This window comes from Gallinula chloropus (assembly GCF_964237585.1).
Source record: "Gallinula chloropus genome assembly, chromosome: 16".
In the NCBI taxonomy this organism is placed as follows: Eukaryota; Metazoa; Chordata; class Aves; order Gruiformes; family Rallidae; genus Gallinula; species Gallinula chloropus.
The window spans coordinates 1,400,198-1,420,562 of NC_140101.1; the positions used below are offsets into that span (position 1 = coordinate 1,400,198).

Sequence of the window (20,365 nt, forward strand, 5' to 3'; positions counted from 1 at the left end):
TTCATTCCCAACGCTTTTTGGTTTGCTAGAGCTGGAAAGTCCTGTCCAAGGCTGAACTGATTAAAGGAAAAACCGACCCCCAAGGTGCCAAAGCGTGCTCTGAACCTGAGCTGTCACTGTGCAGGGGAAGGTCCTGGCTCTCCCACTGCATTTGGCTCCATAGGTCCTTAAATAATGGCAAGATTGCATTCTTCCCAAGGCACACAGTTCAGGTAGAGAGGGACGAGCTCATCGAGGTATGTCCTGAGCCGTGCAGGGCTGTCATCTTCCTGATAGAAATCCCCTGGGCTGCTGTGCAGCTGTTGTGCTGCCTGTAATGCTGAAGCAGTCTCTTCCACAAAGGGTTGCACTCCAGGAGGTACCGGTTCCCTGTTGGCACAGGGATGGGGACAGCGGGTTAGTGGCCAGAAGAGGTTTGGATGGTACCATCACAGACTGGTCACGACTTTCATTTACCATTTCTAGCCTAAGGGTGCTGGATAACTCACAGGGACATTCCCTTCAGCCAGAGCTCTGTGAAGCCCCAGCTCCCTTTGCAGCGCTGTCGTATCTGCAAACAGCTTCCCTACAGAGCCCAGCCTAAGCCTGGGTGATGAGGAGGGAAATAAGCAGCAAGTTCTGTTAGGAGAGCGAGCTCTAGCATGCAAGAGATGGAAACAACCTGGTCCCAATCACAGAGGGAGCCACACAACCACTGCTTCACACTGCCCAGCAGCCCAGTTTCAGACCCACAGACAGCCCAGTTTCAAACCCACAGACAGCCTAAAGGGCAGCAGGATAAAGCAAGGTTACCAGTTGGACTAGTTTAGATCTCCAACCCCCTATGTAAGCACCCCGTTACCCGGCAGATCTGGACACACACCCACCTAAAATGCAGAGCCCTTCCCGAGCTCGTGTGATGCCGACATTGACCTGGTTTGGGTCAGTCACAAAGCCCAGGTACTTCTTCTGCCAGCTCTTGGTGGGCTTCCTGTCAATCTCAGCGCGGGGGCAGGAGCGCACAGCCGACAGGATCACGTATCTCCACTCGCTTCCTAGAAAACAGAATCGGAACAGGGTGCTTTGAGGAGGAAGTGTCTGGCCTGCCCCGTGTCCCACAAGACCCTCATTTCCCTACAGCAGCTCCCACAAAACCACAGCTGCCGTTCGGCTCAGTCCAGCTTTGGAGGTCACCGGTCTCCAAAGAGCTTGTTCCTTAACACCCCCTTCAGGCACCCCCCACCTTCAGGCACCCTTCCACCTGCCTCCTGGCACTCCAGAGGTTTCCAAAGGATTCATTAAAATGACAGATCACCCAGAAATCTGGCCCAGGGGTGCTGCCTCCCTGGCTGAAGTGACCCCGGTGCAGGATTTGCTCAACGACTGTCGCTGTGACAAGCTGCTTCAGTCCTCGGGAAGGGAGGAGAGAACAGAACCAACCAGTCTCACCTTGACTCTTCATGATGGTGCAGACGGTCACCCCACGGATGCCCTCCTTCTGGAGGCTCTTGCTGATCTCCGACACCTGGGCGTTGTAGGGGCTCAGGATGGCGATGCTCTCTGGCCGGATGGTGCCATCTAGTGTCAGCTGCTTCGCTATCCTCACCTGGGGAGATCAGGGTCTTGCTTACTTGGGCGCAGTGGCCAGAGCAAACTGGCCCTCCAGCACCCTGTCCCCAAGGCGGTGATGGTGCCTGGCTGTGCTGCTCTCCCTGCTCTGGGTCCCACTTCCCTACAGCTGCCTCTGGCCAGGGTCACCATGCCGTGCTCCAGACCCGAGAAGACGCCAGGCAGACGCTGCACCCCACTGATTTTCATCCTATATCACTAACCATCATCCCCCTCACCACCCCCAGAGTCGCCCAGAACACCCCCCCTCCCCTTCCCATCTCCAGCCATTCCCCGGCACCCTCCTCACCGCCTGCTCCACTTCTTCTAGGTTGGCTTTGGAGTTCTCATTCCCTTCTTCAGTAGAAATCATCAGGGTCTGCTCCTTGCCCTCCACGTGCCCGAAGATGACAGGGCAGCAGCCGTTGTCTTTGTGGTAGAAGACGCTGGGTTTGCGAAGGACCTGGGGACACGTTTTCAGCCGCTTCTCATAAAACTCTTGGGATGGGAACTTGCAAATGCTTTTGTGCTGGCAGAGGGAAGAGGAGAAACCGAGGTGAACAAAACCCAAGGGCATTCTCCACCTGCAGCATCTTTTTGGGCAGGTTTCACCTGTAATGCCATTGGTAAGAAGCCCCAGTACTCTAATGCCTAGAGTAACAAGTGTATTACTTGTTACTCTAGGAAGGGAAAGTGCTGGTGGGGAATATCTGCTTCTCAGTGGCTTGAGGCAAACTCCAAGAGCAGCATTTTCTGTGCTGGAGAAAGGACAACCCAGCGGAGGATGGCCTCACCATGCGGTACTGCGTGTCCAGCATCCACGCCTGGTTCTGGTAGCGCTCAAAGAGAGAGGTCTCCATGCCAAGACTCTTGCAGAAGTCATTGTTGACCACAGGCCGCAGCTGTTTATGGTCCCCAAGCAAAACAACCTGGAACAAGGAGTGGACACCTCAGCCCTGGGGATGGTGACGCTGGTGAAGGCAATCAGCTCTTTGAAAGGCTGCTTGTACAAAGACATTCATTGTTCTTATCTATCATGTCACAGCTACCACAGCCTTGATCAAAGACCATGCTGGGGATTATGTAAAGATCCTGATCCAGATAACATGGAGCCTTGTTCCCATCTGACAGGAAAAGGGCATCCTGCAGTAAGTCTACTGAGATCTGCTTTATGCTTCTTGTCACGTTATACTTTGTACTTGAGTCAGCACATTGTTTTGGTGGTAACAATACCCCCCCTGTAGAAGCAGCACCAAAAATACAGCCACACTCTTCTCCTGCAGAAACCCAAGAGCATGTTTAGAGGGGACAGTGTGATACTCAAAGAGGTGAGCAGGTGTGGGAGTTCACCACCACAGCTTTCAGATTTACAGCAGGTCTTCTGCCTCTGCTTTATGTGACAGGAACAGGTGATGCATCCACTGAGAACACTTTTGTGCCTCTCTGTGCCTCCAGATTTTAATTATAGTTAGTAGACTTATACCTCAAAGGAAACAACTCCCTGAAGGCTGAAACACTGACACACCGTCACAGATACTACCAAGAACAAGGTTAAAACTCAGTGTAGCTTGGAAGAGTAGCATGGTAAGGAGTGGAAGACACACAGAGAGGTTCAAGAGTCCTGAGAGACACAGCATCCTAGAAACATGTCTTTGGAAGAGACTCACCTTCTCAGCATGGCGGTGGCTGACCAAGGGGATGAGGGTCTCAGGCTCTGAGGACATGGAACACTCATCAATGATTATCTGCCTGATATTGAGTTGCTCCAGGGAGTTGGCAGCTGCAGCAGAGCATGTGCACAGGATGACATCGTGGAGGGTGAGTTCATGTGCACGAGCAGCTGACAGCTGACCTTTGTACCTGGTGGTTGATGCAGAAGACACCAGGTTATGCACAAGGGAAACATCTCCAGGTTCCTCATGCAGGAACCAGGCAGAGCCTGTCCTTTCCCAAATGATTATGGCTCCATCCCTCTCCTTAGCACGAGCCTGTATTCCCAGAAAAGGGCTTTGGATGGACACTGAAGGAAATGTCCTGAACTCAACAGGGCAGGGGCTCAGGGTGGAAGATGTGTCACCATACATAATGTGATTTTTTGGTCTAGATGGACAACAGCACCTGAGCAGAAGTGATGCTGAGGCTCTTCACTGTACCACTAACCTCAGGCTAATCACTTTTCCTCATCATTCCAATCACACAGTTTATTCATCTGTCTTGAAGAATAGTCCCTTATCACCTAGTCCCTTGGCTTGCATGAGCCAGGACCTCTCATGCAGTCTACCAGCTTGTGTCAGCTGAGAGCTAGCAAGTATTACCCAAACCTCTTCTCACAGGGGGAGCAGACTGCTGCACTGTGCTCCTTCAGGCAGTGCTTCAGAGGTGGCACAAGTCCAAAGCTAGCTGCCCCTCACCAGGGTCTCTTCCCTACTCACTTCTTTATTTCTTCTTCTGTTATCTGCTCTCCTTTCTTCACCCGAGCGTCAAAGTTACAGATCTCCTGCCAGTGAGGGTTGGGTGGCCGCCGGATGCGATGGTGCAGGATAATGTCACTGAGAAAAGAGTCAATAGATGAATATTTCCCCCCCCCCACAGGCTCAAGAGATCTCTTCTACAGCGAAGCAGACCACCCCTGCCTATGTGGAGAAACCCCATGAGCTAAAGCTGCCACAGCCAGACTGTTCCACCTTTATGGACCTGACCCACAGTTCACCCCTGAGGAAACAAAACACAGAATCACAGAACTCTAGGGGTTGGAAGGGACCTCAAGAGATCATCGAGTCCAACCCCCATCTCCAACCAGGGAGAGAACTAGTGCTCATGAATTGTGGATAATGAAAGAACATTGACCACATAGTAAGTTGCCAGGCAGGTCAAGTCATAGCGTGATCTTTGAAACCTAGTGAGGTCTTGTGCAGGTTTATGAAGGATAAAGCTAAGGGGCACTGCCCTTTAGCTAATGGTATTAATAATTAATTAATAATGGTATTAATAATACCATTAGAACATCCTTCAGACTGGAAGAAAAATTTTCTACCAGAAGCTTCTTCAGTCCCTGGCACAAATGCCCAAGGATGAGATACTGTAATATTCTGCTCCTATGTTAAGGACGAGTTTTAAAGGAAGAAAATGAGGTGCTGTTGGATACAATAGAAGTTACAGAATCATAGAATCACAGAATGTTAGGGGTTGCAAGCAGGAATGAAGTCAGAGACTTTTGGAGCTGTTCAAAAGAGAGATGAAAACATCTAGGATCTTCTCAACAGCCTGAGTCTCCTGCTACATGAGACTCTACACCTTCACTGGAAAGAGTTCATTCCAAAGCAGGTTAACCGTGCTGCTCCACAGTAGTGGAGTCAAACCCACGTTTTCTCCAGCTTGTTCAGCTTCACTGGTGCAGAAATCATTGCTCCCCAACCCCCTCAGGGCCTGGGGGGCCATTGCTCCCCTCAGGGCCTGGGGGCCATTGCTCCCCTCAGAGCCTGGGGGGCCATTGCTCCCCTCAGGGCTTGGGGGGCCATTGCTCCCCTCAGGGCCTGGGGGGCCATTGCTCCCCTCAGGGCCTGGGGGCTATTGCTCCCCTCAGAGCCTGGGGGGCCATTGCTCCCCTCAGGGCCTGGGGGCCATGTGGTCCTACCTGAGCTCACGCTTGGGTTTCGCGTCCCGCAAGGCCTTGCGGTAGAGGTGCCGGTTGCTCCCTGGGTAGGGGTATTCCATCGTCTCAATGGCCTCCCCATAAACCCTCAGTGGTTTCAGGTTTTTCATCTTCATCAGCATCTCTAGGGATGGAGAACAGGTCTGCTCAGACAGCACGGGGCACCAGTGATGCTGAGAAAGCTCATGGCCTGTGGGGCGCCCAGCGTTTGCCCTCCACTCGCCTCTTTTCCCTCCGCCTCGCTCATCAACCCCGACTTCATTGCTCCCCACCCTGCAGTGAGGGAGGGGTCTTCTGCAAGGACCAGCCGTGCTTTCTGCCCCTCCTGTCTCCTAGCCTCCTGCTCATGCCACATGTCCTCCCTCCCACCAGTAAAAGCCACTTCAGGGTCCTAAAACCGACAGTTACCAGCAACAACATCCACAGACTTGTTGGATGGGCCACAGTACAAGATGCACTTTCTCCCCTTGGGCTTCTCTTCTTCAGAGGATGGTGGTTGCTCCTCGAAGCTGTTCTCCTTGCTGGCCTCATTCAGCTTATTGAACCAGTAGACAATGTGAGTTCCAACAACCGTTTTCCCAGTCCCTGAGAAAAGCAAGGAGGTTGCTGAGGACACTTTAACCACAAACCCCATGCTCTGGAGCAGCATCTGTATTATCAGCCATGAAATAACATCAAGAACGGAGGGGACTTCCTTGAACTGTGGTTGATGCCAACTCATGCTACCTTCTCTGGTCTTACCAAGCAACAGATTAGCTCTAAACTGCCTTTCATAACAAAGTAGGCATGCATTCATGCTGTCCTACCCCCCCCAAGCCTTACCTGGTGGGCCCTGGATGAGTGTGAAGGGTTTTCTCAGAGCACTCAGGATAGCATGGTTCTGACTGTCGTTGAGCTTCCTGTGGCTGCCAGGGAGATCGAAGGTTCTTTGCTGCAGGAATTTGGACGATGTCACTGTTACTGCAAAGAGCCAAGAGAACAAGTTTGAAGGATGTTTCTGAGAACAGCACACAAGCAATTCACACCAGGGTGCCATGGGTAGCAAGTAATCGTGGCCCATTTATAAGACCACCTAAAAGTAATCATAGAACCACAGAACAGCATGGGTTGGAAGGGACCCCAAGGGTCACAGAGCTTCAACCCCCTGCCACAGGCAGGGACACCAACCTCCAGGCCTGGAGCTACACCAGGTTGCCCAGGGCCCCATCCAACCTGGCCTTGAACACCCCCAGGGATGGGGCATCCACCCCCTCTCTGGGCAGCCTGTTCCAGCCCCTCACCACTCTTTCTGTAAATCCTTGTGCCATGCAGAGATGTTCTGCCCATGAGCCTTCTCTGGGACTCCCAGCGATTAAAACATCATCTGTCCTCTCTATCAGGACATCCCATATTACCTCCACTCTGCCAGGCCACCAGCTCCCCTTGCAGGAGAACCCCCTGGTCTGGGAGTGTAATCCCTAGGGTAAGGACCCCCAGAAGCTGCCAGGGCACCGCAAGGTAAGAGAGGTGAATATTTGCACCCACCTTTTTTGGGAGGTTCGTGGCCGAGGGCGATGCTTCTAGCAAGCTCAGAGGCATACCTGAGCCTCCAAATTGCCTTTTCCTTCCGCCTGACAAGAAGGGAAAATAAGGATGAATGGAATCCAGCATAAAATAGGGACAATTCCAACACAGCTTTGTACAACTGCCTTGTTCATTCCCTCTCTCTCCTCCGGTGTTTCCTTACCTCCTTCCACAAAGAGCTTAAACCAAAAGAACTCCTGCTCTGCTCTTTTGCAGAAGGGCAAACTGGACATCAGCTCTGCTTGAACAAGAGCGGGTCTTGCCTCACAGACACAAGAAAAGGGGAGCGATTGGGAACTCAGGGAGCAGTTCTGCTACGCAAACCCTGATCCAGTGCTTCACACTGCTGTCTATGACACATGCTGGAGCAATCCAGTGACATACGAAACAGATGTCCAAGGAAATTTCAGCATGGCACCTTCGCCCATCTCCCCATTCTCAAGGGCAACCAGAAGAGCATCTGGAGAACAGATCTGGGAAATGCTGCCACCCCCACCAAATATCAACAGCCCAGCAGCACGGCCAGGTGGAGCTGGGTAAAGAGATTTTTCAGGAGATCAGCTGCACCCCTGAGCAAAGCCCTTTGTGTGCAGCAACTGAGTCCCATGGGAAGCTGTTGCTCTGCATGGGTAGGTCACCCAGAGCACAACTGCTAAGCACACTTACACATCTGGCAGCATCTTTGGTATGAGCTCCACCGTGAACCTGGCAGAAGGCTGGGAGATTTCCACAGGGATGTTCTCCATAGACATATAGTGGATGTAAAAGTTCATCGTATGTGTACTCGTCCTGTCTGACTTCTCATCCTCACTGAACTCTTCAGTGACCCCGTGAGCCACCCAGGTGTAGGTATCTGGATCAACCACAACTTTGCTTTCTGATCTGCCCTTGTTAAGGAAAGTCAGGTTCTGGAGGCCGTGGCTGAGGCAGTCCTCATCGCGCTGAGGCCCCCCAAGCTTCAGCCCACCAAGGCGAATGCACAAGTAGCAGTGGTTGAAGTCCACCTCAATGGAGCACTCTTCCAAAAACTTCTTGTCAAGGAGGAAACTCCCTTGCAGCTGTCCTTTCCTTGTCCTTTTCTGTGCCCAGGTTATCTTGACGTCGTGGAGGACAATGGAGTCGTTTTCAGCCACGGCACACGAAGCGGACTCCATGGCGCTCATGGGCATCCACACCTTGTCATACTCCACTGCGTTCTTGTACCTGTCTTTGGATGGGAGGGTGGCGTAGGCAGAGAAGCAATCGATAGGCTTCTCCATGTGCTGCAGGCAGACATCGAAACCCGGCGTCACGCACCACAGCTGCACGAAGGGCACCAGGAAGCCCCGGCAGACGTCGGTGGTGAGCTGGAACTGCAGCGCATCGCCGGCGCTCAGCTCCAGGGACAGCTCCATGTAGTGTGAGCACTGGCTCTTCCTGACCCAGCCCACGTACCGGTGGTACAGCTCGTTGCTGTTCCGAAGGAGCGAGGCTGCGACCTCAAACTTCTCACTCCTGATGGCTGCCAGCACCTCTTCCCAAGTCTTGGTGTCAGAGAAGGTGATGCAGCGGTCACGGAGAGGTCCCTCCTGCAAAGCATGCTCCTTCATCGTCTCTGCAGAGTACACCCTCCTCTTCCACGTCAGCCTGATGCTGTTCCGCTGCTGGATGAACACGGGTTGCTCTATCAGCTGAAGAGACCTGTAGTTAATTATCTGGGGGTCTGGAAGACTCTCTTTGTTCAGTGGGAACAGGGCTTTAAAATACTTGATCATCCCCTCGATATCAACTACAAAGGCGATCTTCTGCAGGACTTGGCCCTTCAGCTGGGTGGCCATCTGCAGGCAGCGGGCTCTCTTCTCGTACATCACCGCCTGAGAATTCTTCCTGTTGAACTCGTGGCAGAGAAACTCAATGTCATCTGGAGAATAGATGATGGGCTTCTTGCGGAGCACCGAGTGGAGGTGCCTCTGGACCACAACGTCCACGTATCGGCGGATGGGAGAGGAAGCCCAGGTGTATGAGTCAACGTGCAGGGAGTAATGGCCTGCCTTTGACTGGACAGTGGAGTTGGAGCGACTGAAATAGGAGCGGCTGAGCAGCCTCCTGAACTCCAGGGCCACCGGTGCCAACTTCGGGTGGATGTCATCGGTAACAATAAGGTCCAGCATCTTCTGGAAGTCACGGACATTAGCAGCTGACTGCAGGTGCTCCCAGATGGGGGCCAGGAGGCTGAACTCCATGTTTTTAGAGGAGGCTTCGCCAGGAGGTGCCTCTCCCAGGTGGTGTGAGAGATGGATGGACAAAGGAAGGATGTGGCTGTACTTGTTTCTCATAAGTGATATCTGTTGAGGGCTTGGCTCACACTGACACCGGAGAGGAGTGACATTCCTGGTGTCCTCCTGGTTAGTGAGGAACTCTGCCACGAAACTGTTGAACATGATCATTAACTCCTCTATCATCTGATGGGAGCCCCTGTTACCTGGGGAGCTCTCCTCATCCAGCCGGTCATAAAAACAGTCCTCCTGCAGCCGAGACTTCCGATGGATCCTGGAGAAGTGATAAGCCACAGCTATGCAGTCCTCCAGGGTATTGAAACGAAGGGCTGCTGCCGACCCCTTGTAGTGGTCCTTAATGCAGAGCTCTGCCTCTTCATAGGACAGCTGCCTGTCCGAGCGGATCACAGAGATGTTGAAGATCCCCTTTATCATCTCATCAGTCTCCTTTTCTACGGTGACAAACAAGGACATCACCCGGCGATCTTTCTGTGGCAGGAGGCTGCAGACATCCTGGCAGATGTGGGGTGGGAACATGCAGAGTGGCTCCTGGTTGGGAGCGTAGTAGGTAACACCCCGCTTCTTTGCTTCTAGGTCCAAGGCACTGCCTTTGGGAATGATCCCAGCCACGTCTGCAATGTGGATCCCAATCTCATAGTGACGGCCAAGGTCCCTAACGCTGATGGCATCGTCCAAATCCCTGGCACCTTGGGGGTCGACAGTGAAGGTCAGGTAACTCCGACAGTCCTTCAGATTCTCCTTGGTGAGGTTCAGCTTGCTGCTGGAGCTGTATTTGGCTAGCTCCTTGGTGACAGGAGCCGGGTATTTCTTCTCCAGACCATACTCCAAGTCAAGGATCTTTAAGCCTTCTTCCAAAGTCAACGCCGCACGCATGATCTCTGTTATTATCCCCAAGGGGTAATAAAACCCTTCCCGCCAGGAGATAACCTGGACGCAGAAGAACTGACATCTCCTGGTCTCCTGGCTGATCTTCTCACAGCTGACCACTTTGTACTTCCCGTTGATAAGCCTGCGGATGGGAATGACGTTGGGTTTCTCCTTCAGCCCCGGGACAAATATTTTGGTGACGGTGCGATCGATGGGTATCATCACCCGGGGATCAAACTCGTCCATCATGCAGATGAAGGTGCGTTCTCTCTCCGCACGCTTCAGGATGCCCACCACCTTCCCCTGCGGGCGGTGGGCGCCGCTGTCGGCCGTGCCGCTCTGCAGGATCTCCACCAGCACCTCGTCCCCGCTGAAGGCCGTCCCGCAGTGCACTCTGCCTTTGATCTGAATGGACATGGCAGGGGAGTCGTTGAGGGTGAAGGCAGAAGCTCTGTCGAACCCTTCTTTGATCAGCTCGCACCTCTTGTACATTTTGGGGTGCATGTGCAGGTACTCCTGCATCATCTGAGATGAGAAGCTGACGTATTCCTTCCTGCCTTCCCACAGGTTGGAAGCCTCGGACTTCACATTCAGCAGCCCTTCTTCAGACACAGTCACCATCACGTTCTTGCTCTCATCCAAGAGCTCCTGCAGGATGGGATCATCAGGATTTATACTCTCATTCTCAGAGCTCGAGGAATCTGTGTCACTGTCCTCCTCGTCCTCCTCTGGGCTCCTCCTGCTCCAGGTCTCCTTGTCACACGCAGCTTGTTTGATCTGGGCCATGGTCAGATTCTCTGGGAAGATGCTCCTGTTCTCGATGCACTGCTGGATGAAGCGCTTCCATACCTTGCTGCACTGGCCATGGGAGCACAAGGCCACAGCATCCCCCACTGCAACAACCAGCGACTGAGCCCGGGTCATGATGGTGTTGAGCACTCTGGCTTCATTGAAGAACTCAAGGTGATGGGAGGATGAGGCGAACAGGCTCTTGCTGGTGTGGACTGTGCTGATGATGATGACCCGGAACTCCCGCCCTGCACCGGAGGGGACAAGGGAAAAGTCACTCATGGGAACCCAACGAGGAAGACCCAGTCTGGCTGCTGCCCTGTGCTTTGCCCATCTACACTGTCTTATGTGGCTGTGGGCTGATGTAACCTCAGTTGGCTGAGTCATGGGAGCCATTGGCTGAATGAACTGGGGCTGTTCAGCCTTGAGAAAAGAGACTGAGAGGGGATCTGATCAGTGTTTATCAGTATCTGAAGGGTGGGACACAAGGGGAAATGGCCAGCCTCTTCTCAGTGTCTGTGGGGACAGGACAAGGGGCGATGGCCTCAAGTTGGAGCACAGAGAGTTCCACACCAATCTGGGGAAGAACTTCTTCCCAGTGAGGGTGAGGGAGCCCTGGGACAGGCTGCCCAGGGCGGTGTGGAGTCTCCATCTCTGGAGAGATTCCAGACCCATCTAGACCTGTCCTAGGGACCCTGCTTGGGCAAGGGGGTTGGACTTGATGAGCTCTGAAGGTCCCTTCCAACCCCTACGATTCTGTGTGATTATGTGATCTGATGTGAATAAAGCAGCTTTTGGGGATCGTGAGGGCCTCCAGGCAAGAACCAGGGTTTATACCACAAGGCCACCACCATACACACACCAGGGAGGGAATGGCAGTGAGGAGAGATGAGAAAGGCAAGGCGCTGGACCAGTTCAGCCATGAATCCCCATGGAGCAGCCCCATGTGCTCAGTGCCACCAGCAGCCCCTACCAGCCACTTCTCACAAACACAGGTAGAGTTTGCTGTGAGTCCCAAACTCCTTGGGGAAAGGAGGGTCTTGCAGGAACAAGAGCAGTGACCGTTCACAAGAATCCCTCCCCCCCACAGGGATGATAAATAACAAACAGCAAGAGGCACCCCAGTGATTTCAGAGCTGGGAAGAGTCTGCAAAGAAAGGGTGTGGAGATCAGAAACACCCCCTGGGGGTCAGTTATCCTCACCATGAGGAGTCCCAGCTGCACAATAAAAAAAGAACAAAACAAACAAAACCAGGGATGAGTCATAAACTAAGCCCTTGAGGACAAAACCAGCCTATCCCCCTCGTCACCCTGAGCAGCAGCCTCCTCCTTCAGTGAGCTGTTGTGTGAGTTTTGTGACTGGGACCCAGAGGCCACCCCGGTTTCAATTCCCTTCTATGCCCAGCCTCCCCCACTGGTACTTGGGCCTTCACACGATTCACACATGCTCAGGTCCCTGGGATCTCACTCCTGGGGGGAGGTTTCACCCTCCTACAACGCAGGGTCTGTATATTTGGGAGGGGTTGACAGTTGGCTGCGGGTATAATTCAGTGGGAAAACTTATTTGCTAAGGAAAGGACACAAACCACAGGATTACCCACCAGAAGGGGGTGGAAACCAGCCAAAGGATTTCCAGGCACTGCCTCCTAAGCAGCGCTCCGTGGGCGGTGGCAGAGCCACGGGGAAGGGCAGGGATGCTCCACTACCAGCACGGCACGCACCCTCTGCCATGAGCTCAGCCAGGTATTTCATGTTTTAGCAAGAAGGACAGTGTTAGGATGCCAGAAAGCCCTCTGCTACCGACCCAGCAGCTCTTCCCCCTGCTCATTACACAGCAGCTGTAGCTGTGATAGACCCTCTTGTCCACTAACATGACGGCAAAAGTTCTCCCTAGCAGACAGGAGACCTCAAAACACAGCCAGGCATGACTAACGATTGCACAAGACACAAACCTGGCAAGTTCTCGTAGTTTTCCACCACCACATCTTGGAGCTGCTTCTTTCTCAGCTCTTGTCTTATTGCAGAAACCTGGTAAGAAAGAAAAAGGCACAACTGAATACAGTTTCAGCTCAGAAACACCTTCCCACCCAACACCAAGGTCCCACACTCTTCTCAACTGCAGGCCACCCCAGAAAGTTACTCGACAGCAATCACACTTCAGTGCTCTCAGTCTGCCCTGTTGTCAACCTGCCTAGAGGATGCTGAAAGGAATCTTCAGTTAACCCATCCCACCATGAGGCATCTCTGCTCCAACTATCCATACCACTCAGAGTGTGTCTCAAAAAGCCACTGGTGGCATGCAAGACACCAAATCCCCTGGGTTTGTTAGCACAAGAGATGGGTTTAGGGTAAAGAGAGCCCAGCATTTACTAGGGAGCGTTTAGAGAGTGGTCAGCAGTGCAAGCATACCCTCTTCAGGTGGGGAACATACCTGCATCCCATGGGAGACCACACAGATTCTCTTCAGATCTCGGGCACCCCACTCATCTGGCCACCTCTGATAGATCTCCTTCACTTTCTCAGCCACTTCTGTTATCTCGGAGGTGTTGTGCCAAGAAATCATGGACATGTCCCTTTCAGCCACGCCAGACACGTGGCAGAACATGAGTGGGTAGATTTCAGGATGGGGTGGGATGTTCCCACTGGCTTGGATGGCATTGCCTTTGCCAAAGTAGAACTGCTTGGAGACAAACTCGATGATGCCTGCAGTGGACCGGTAGTTCTCATTGAAGATGATCCTGCTCTTCATGGCCACTTCATGTCTCTCCCTCTGGTAAAACTGAAAGAGTCGGTTTAACAGGGTGTGATCAGCAGATTGTCCATCCCCAACACAGAACAGCTTTGGGGTTATCTGCATGTGGTCCCCAGCCAGGACAATCCGGGTCTCGAAAGTGGCGTAGGAGAGCGGAACCAAAGCCTCACACTCCAGCATCTGAGCAGCCTCGTCGATCATGATGTGGCTGAAGTAGCCTGAAGCGACCTTCAAGTTCTTGGATAACATGGAGGTGGTAATGACGATGCGGTGCCTGTCGATCTCTGCCTGTGTGGGGTGGCGGAAGGAGCGCTGGTCTGGGGACAGGCAGCAGTACATCTGAGTGATGGGGTCTGTCACGTTGATGGACCGGTCGGTGGATATAATTCTCAAGGGAACAGCCCAGGGGTGCCCGCTGGTCACGTAGTGGTGGAAATACTCCCGGATGTAGATGTCAGCAGCACTGGAAAGGAAGGACAGTGGAACCTATCAGGGCGCTGTCAGTGCTGCTCCCAGTGCTGTGACCTCATCCCAGTGTGCTGTCTCAGCATTCACCAACACACACCCAAAATCTCCCCCAGCTTTGGCTGGCAGCACACTCATCACAGGAGATGCTCACACATGCGCCCTGAAGCCGGTGTTTACGCAGCCACCCCTTCCCAGCCTATTTTGAGAACATGGTTTAAAGTAGGAGTGGAGACCTGAGACTAGGGCATCTCTCCATGCCAGGGTGGAAAAACCCAACGTGCCTAACAAAACCTTTGCCCCTGCTTCTCCAGGGCCATGGACCTCTCCTCTGACAGCTAACCATCCCCAGCCAGGGCGGGGGCTCCAAGATCTGCACAGCAGAAGCTTCCAGCCTGAACCAGGCTAAGATTAGCAGTCACCCATCTATTATACATTAACAGCTGAGGCGGTGACAGCGGACACTCTTTTCAGTGTATCTGCTCTAATTTTAACAGTCTTGTCCTGGTTTCTCTGAAGGCAGATTCAATGGCAGCCAGACCTGATCTGCATTTTCTCTTTCCCCAAACTGCCTGGAAAAATAATAATAACAATAATAATAATAAATGCCATGTGCACAGAGCACGGTATAGACTTCAAGGGCAAGTAGAGCACAGTATTATCCCAGCAAGGTCAGGCAACAGCTTTCTGCTTCTTCTTATACCAAGTAAAGGCCAGGAAGAATCACAGAATCACCTGGGTTGGAAGAGCCCCTTCAGCTCATTGAGTCCCACCACAGCCTCACCCTGCCCAGCCCACCTCCAGACCATGTCCCCAAGAGCTTCATCCACACACCTTTTAAACCCCTCCAGGGATGGGGACTCCACCACCCCCTGGGCAGCCTGTCCCAGTGCCTGACAGCCCTTCCAGTACAGAAACTCTTCCTGATCTCCAACCTGCATCTCCCCTGGGGCAATTTCAAGCCATTCCCTCTCCTCCTGTCACTGGTCACCCCGGAGAAGAGACCGACCCCGACACCTCTGCAGCCACCTGGCAGGTAGTTGAACTGTCTCTCCAACCCCATTCCCATTTTATAATGAGGCAGGAAGAAGCCACCCATGCCAGGCTTCTTCCTTGCAGGAAACACTAGAGCAGCTTAAGACATATTAAACAACAATGAGTTCATTTGAAGAAGTCACTGAAATGCATACTAAGGAAGGGCAGCTCAGCTCCATCTCATACACCCTGGACCCCTCCCATCCCAGCAGGCAAGTGATGGCCCAGCTCTCTTGGACCTCTCCCACAACTCTGGTTGCCTCTTCCCTCACACCCTGCTAACCTGTTAGTGTGTGTGCAGATCAGCACCCGCGTGTTGGGCTGCCGGAGGATCTCCAGGGTGGCCATGGCCAAGGTGAAGGTCTTCCCGGTGCCGAAAGGCCCATAGATGAGAAGAGGAGGGACCTGCCGACTGCTGGTTGCTCGGCCCGTGATGAAGGAGATGGCTAATTTCTGCTTGCTGTTCCCTTTCTGTGGTGACCCAAGAGAGTAGGGGATGGAGCAACTGGCGACATCTGGGAGGACCAGCTTCTCATCTGACAGGCGGTCCACAGCCTGGTGCCACTGTCGGAACAGCAGCTGGTCGATTTGGAACTGGATCTCCACTTTGTGGGAGGAGTTTGGCTTGAAGTTCAGCTCTGAGCAGCATCTCTTTGGTATCTGTAGCCAGATGGTCTTCTCGGTGGTGGCTTTATGCTCCACACTAACCTCATAAACCTGATTGTCTATGGGTGGGTCAAGTGCCAGGAGAGCAGTGGGCACAGACCTGCTCAGCAGATAGCCCTCGTCTGTGTCCGTCGAGAGGTTGTAAGGTGTAGGCACTTCAGCAAACAGCTCACCAGAGACAGAAAACTTCATCCCCATGGAGAGGCTTTGCAGCATGGGGGTCAGCGAGATGAGGACCCGCAGGTTGAGTCTGGAAGGAGAAAACACCCAAATGAACAGCAGAGAACTGGCCCATCCCATCAGTTCATCAGCAGCTGCCCTCCCTACTGCAGAGGAGGGATTGGCACCTAAGCCCAGAGAGAATCTGCCATCCCCTGAGCACAGCGACAGGAATTGTGCCTCAAGCTAATCCAGGGCCGCAGGGCAAGACCCAGCCCTTCCTCTCCCATCACTGCCCAGCCAGTAGGGTAATGGTAGCCAATGGTAGGCTTCCATGTCTCTGGGAAGGGTCTTCAGGACCCAACCCAGCTGAGGCAGAGCCTTCAGTAGCAGCCTGACCCCAAGGGTCTGCAATGGACCTGTGGTCCACAGCGAGGAGAAACCCCTTTGGGTCTCCACTTACTTGGCAATCAGAGCCTGTTCCGCTTCTTCCTCACGGAAGAGGAAGCTGTGCATCCTCTCACGGTAGTTGAGACGGGTGATGGGAATGGCTGCACCACCCTCACGCTGGTAGTCCAGGGCGAGAGCAGGAGGCTTGTACTTGGCCAGCAGATCCACGTCTTCGCTGGTCCTTGGCACGCTGGGAACGATGATCCGGTTGCCTCTGTCCCATCGCAGGAAGTTGACGGGGCGGCTGCTCCCCCGGCTGCTGGGGACTTGCTGGGGGGTCTCCCGCTGACCCACCTTCACCTTGATCTTTTGTATGAGGACGGGACGTCTGCCAAAGTCAAAGACCACCCACTGCTCGAAGGTGCCCAGCGTGCAGCACTCCATGCAGACCTCCACCAGCGCGGCGGGTGGGGAGGAGGGCAGGGTGGCCACGTGCTCCCCACGGATGTAGTGGAGGCCCCGGGAAAGCCCGTTCCCTGAGAGGTAGAAGGTGACTCCGGGTTCCCGCTTCAGAAGTGCCACGTGCTGCAGAGGCATCTGCCGGTTGAGGAGAAGATGAGGATACAGTGAGGGCAGCCCAGGGGAAAAGGATGAGGTCCTTCCAGCAGCTGGGTCCTACCGAAAGCTGCCGCAGGAACCGAATGCCACGCTGGACCTACAGCACACTTGAAATTCTCCTTAAAGGGATCATTTTAAAGTCTTAAAGATCCCCAGGTTTCAGTTTTATAGCAAGTGAGCCAGTCTGCTGCACATGTGAAACCCCCTGCATTGGAGGGGACAATTGGACCCAGCCTTTTGCCCCTGACACCCACAAAATCCTGGGCAGGAAAGCAGATGAACCTTGTCTGTGGTGATACGTGGGAGGTGCTGAGAGCAGCCAGATCCACCCCAGCCCCACTGCACAAGACAAGACAGGAGACGTGGTGGCTGCACCCCTCATGTACAGCCCCAGCCCAGGCACCGCCCAAGCCTGCGCCGCTCCCCAACACCCAACACACATCCTTATTTGGACACCCCAAAGTCTCCATCCTTCCACCCCTTGATGAAATAACAGTTAAAATAACCAAAGCTCCTCAAAGGCCAAGGACTGTGCAGAGCAGCAGGTGCTGCCAGCAGCTACCGGCCTCCCACTGCGCAGGGCTGGGCTCACCTGGGAGTGGACCCTGAACTTCCACTGGTACTTCATCTTCCTGTCCTCTGTCTGCACATGCAGGGGCTGGTCACACACAACTCTGACCCCCTCGACGCATTCAGACATCTGTGGGGGAGGCACGAGAGCAGCGTGAGCGAAGGCGACATCCCAGGGACACACCTCAGTGCCCTCCAAGGGCCATCTTCATCCTTTGATGTTATGCTACGTCCTCCCAAGGGGGGACAATTGGTAAACCCTCACACTCAGTCCCCACCTGCTGCGGGTCAGCATCCCCACATAGCAGCCCTGGGCAATGAAAGGACAGCCAGGTACCCCGAGCAGGCTCTTGAGCTGCTGTCTCAAAAGGGGTGAAGGAATGAGGATACAACAGCCCTTTCTGCATCACCGTTAAAGGTGAGCGGTGGGCTGTGTTCCCAAGCTCTGACACAAGAGGCTTCTCATGACACACCCCACTACAGCAACACCAAGGTGCTCCCACCCCGCTGCCCACGACTCACAATCAGCACTTCGTTGGAGCAGTTCCGATACTCGGAGATGAGCCGGTCCTGGTAGGACAGAAGCCCTTCCTTCAGGGCTTGCTTCTTCTTCTTCACAGCAACCTTCACCCTCTGGATCCACTCCTGCAGCTCCTCGGTGGAGTGAGCCTTGGTGCAGCTGTTCCCCATCTCACACACCTCCGCTCTGTTGGGAGAGAGAGGCACCCCGGGTGGCACGGGGGTTCTGGGGAGCCAGCACCCCTCTCCCTCACCACGTCGGGTGGGTGTCTTACCTGCTGCACAGCGAGAACTTGGTCAGCCCGAGCGGCGGCGCGCGATGGACCCACTGGACAGAGGTGTCTGCCGAGAGCATCTGCAAGTGCTCGATGGAGGAGCAGTGGCTCTCAAAGCTCTCCTGGGAGCTGAAGGTCACCAGGCAGACCCGGCAGTAGAAATGCACGGGCACGGGTGCCGCCGGCTCGCTGCTGGTGCTGGAGTTCCCCGAGGGCGGCAGCAGGTCGGAGCGAACCAAGCCATGCTCCCTCTCAGCCTCCCACACAGCCATCTCCACGTCGCTGTGCGCGTACTGGCAGCGCTGCGGCCCGTGCTTGCAGGGCTGGCCCCGGGACACGAACCTGCAGTAGCTGAGGGTGGGCATGAACTCGGGGCAGGGCCGGATGGCAGTGTACTGCTGCTTCCTCCGGCTGTCCGACACCACGTGCACCAGGAGAGGGTCCCAGGTCCGGTGGAAGTCGCAGAGGCAGCCCTGGCTGCCCGACGAGATGCGCTGGGGGCAGCCGAAGAAGCAACGCCTGCAGATCGCCTGGAACTGCCCCCCAAACTCGTTGATGATCTCGCTGGCGGCGCTGGCCACGGCGGGGGCAGCGGTGGGGGGAGCCCCCAGCTGCGCCTGCAGCACCGCTTCCTTCAGCCAGCGCCACTCCAGCTTCTGATCCCTCTCAAAGTTCCAGACCATGGCCTCCTCTGGGCTCCAGGCGAAGGTGCATTGGCTCTTGTGCTTCTTGCAGCCCAGCCCCAAGACGTAGTACCTGCAGACGGCGTAGCGGGCTGGGTTGGGGAAGCCTGGGCGCCTGGACACCTTCCTCCACGCCGAGCTCCGGCGGCTGCGGCATCGGGCCAGGAGGATCTCGTACATGCACTTGTGCTCCACCTCTCGCAGCTGGTAGGTGATCTCATTCTCCTTCACGCTGCACTTGGAGCAGACCAAGCGCAGCTCCAGGTGCTGCTGGAGGTTGCCCAGCGGCACCACTATGCCGTTGGCCATCGGCATCCTCGGCGGCGACTTGAACGGAGCAAAACCAACGGAGGGAAGTTCCTACAAGGCGATGATGCTGGGAGGAAGAGGAGGAGGTGCCATGGGGCAGCCGTGTCCTAGCTCACTACGTACCTGCCAGCCATTGGTGCGAGTTCACAAAGCCTGACAAAGAAACAAGGAACACGCGACTTAGCAGGAAACATCAGCTGGTTCCTGGCTGGGCGCATGCCGAGGCTGCCAGAGCCTGGCCCTGCTCGCTTCCACCATCCAGGAACCTCACCCAGCGCCCGAACCCACCCGGCACCCTCGGCATCCAAGCACCGGGGGGCTGCCCCCACACGTTCACCCAGCTCCATGTCCCCACGGCCGTGCCCTGCACGGACCAGGCTGCCCAGCAGTGAGGGCTCCTGGCAGGACTCAGCCCGGTCCCCGGCGTGCCACAGCCTGGCGACTGTCGGCATTTACCGCCCGGCGTGGGAGAGCCGGCTGCAGCAATGGCTGCCCTGGGGGGCCCAGCACAGTCCCCACAGCACCCACTGACCTCTTCCCAGACCACGGCTGGCCGATCTGACTTCCTCTTCCCGCTGCCGGCGCCTCCCCCACCTCGGTTCACTCCTGCCAACTTTCTCTTTCTTTTTCCTGCTCTCTCCTGCCGATGGGGCCAGGCAGCCCCTCGCCAAGCGGGAGGAACCCATCTCCAACCCCCCCCAGCTCACCTCTCCCTGCGGCTCAAAAATATCCATTCAAATGAATTAACAAAGCAACCACCCTCTTTGCTCCTTGGATGCAGCACCCGAGGCTGGGAGACAGGCATGCTGGAACAGGGACCTGCCGGCATCTCCTCCAGCCAACAGCTCGGTAAACATCCGGCTGGGAGAGCTCCGGCCGGGTGTGAGGAAGGTGACTCACAGCTCCTTGCCCTCCGTGGCCACCGGCTCCGGCATTTGCCAGCAGTTTCCTGGGTAACCAGAGGTCAGGAGCATCCCTAGGAATGATGCTGGCAGGTTTGGTGGCTGGGCCACCCTGCTGATGGTGAAGGGAGCCCGCTGGGGCCGATCTGTGGGCAGGGTGCTCTGCCAGACAAAGCCACCAGCCTTGTGCTGAGCATCTGCCTCGGGGTCCCGACCCGCAGCCACAATGGGCTGGCCCAGGGGATGTATTTACAGCTGCAGTCCGGAACACAACAGAGCAGGGGGCAA

General features: G+C 54.9%; 1 protein-coding gene across 1 annotated transcript; it reads right to left on the reverse strand.

The window, feature by feature from the left end:
- Positions 1-208: 208 nt before the first annotated feature.
- Positions 209-18,470, reverse strand: HELZ2 (helicase with zinc finger 2; the record flags this gene model as incomplete). Its single annotated transcript, XM_084271489.1, has 19 exons — positions 18,184-18,470; positions 17,912-18,095; positions 17,412-17,519; positions 16,275-16,798; positions 15,270-15,902; positions 13,166-13,949; positions 12,687-12,762; positions 7,469-10,982; positions 6,764-6,849; positions 6,062-6,199; positions 5,648-5,824; positions 5,222-5,363; positions 4,020-4,136; positions 3,255-3,447; positions 2,382-2,516; positions 1,898-2,116; positions 1,429-1,585; positions 867-1,034; positions 209-369 (listed from the first exon to the last, which is right to left on the reverse strand). The coding sequence occupies exons 1-19, from the start codon at positions 18,453-18,455 to the stop codon at positions 209-211; spliced, it is 7,788 nt and encodes a 2,595-aa protein (XP_084127615.1). The 5' UTR covers positions 18,456-18,470.
- Positions 18,471-20,365: the final 1,895 nt, after the last annotated feature.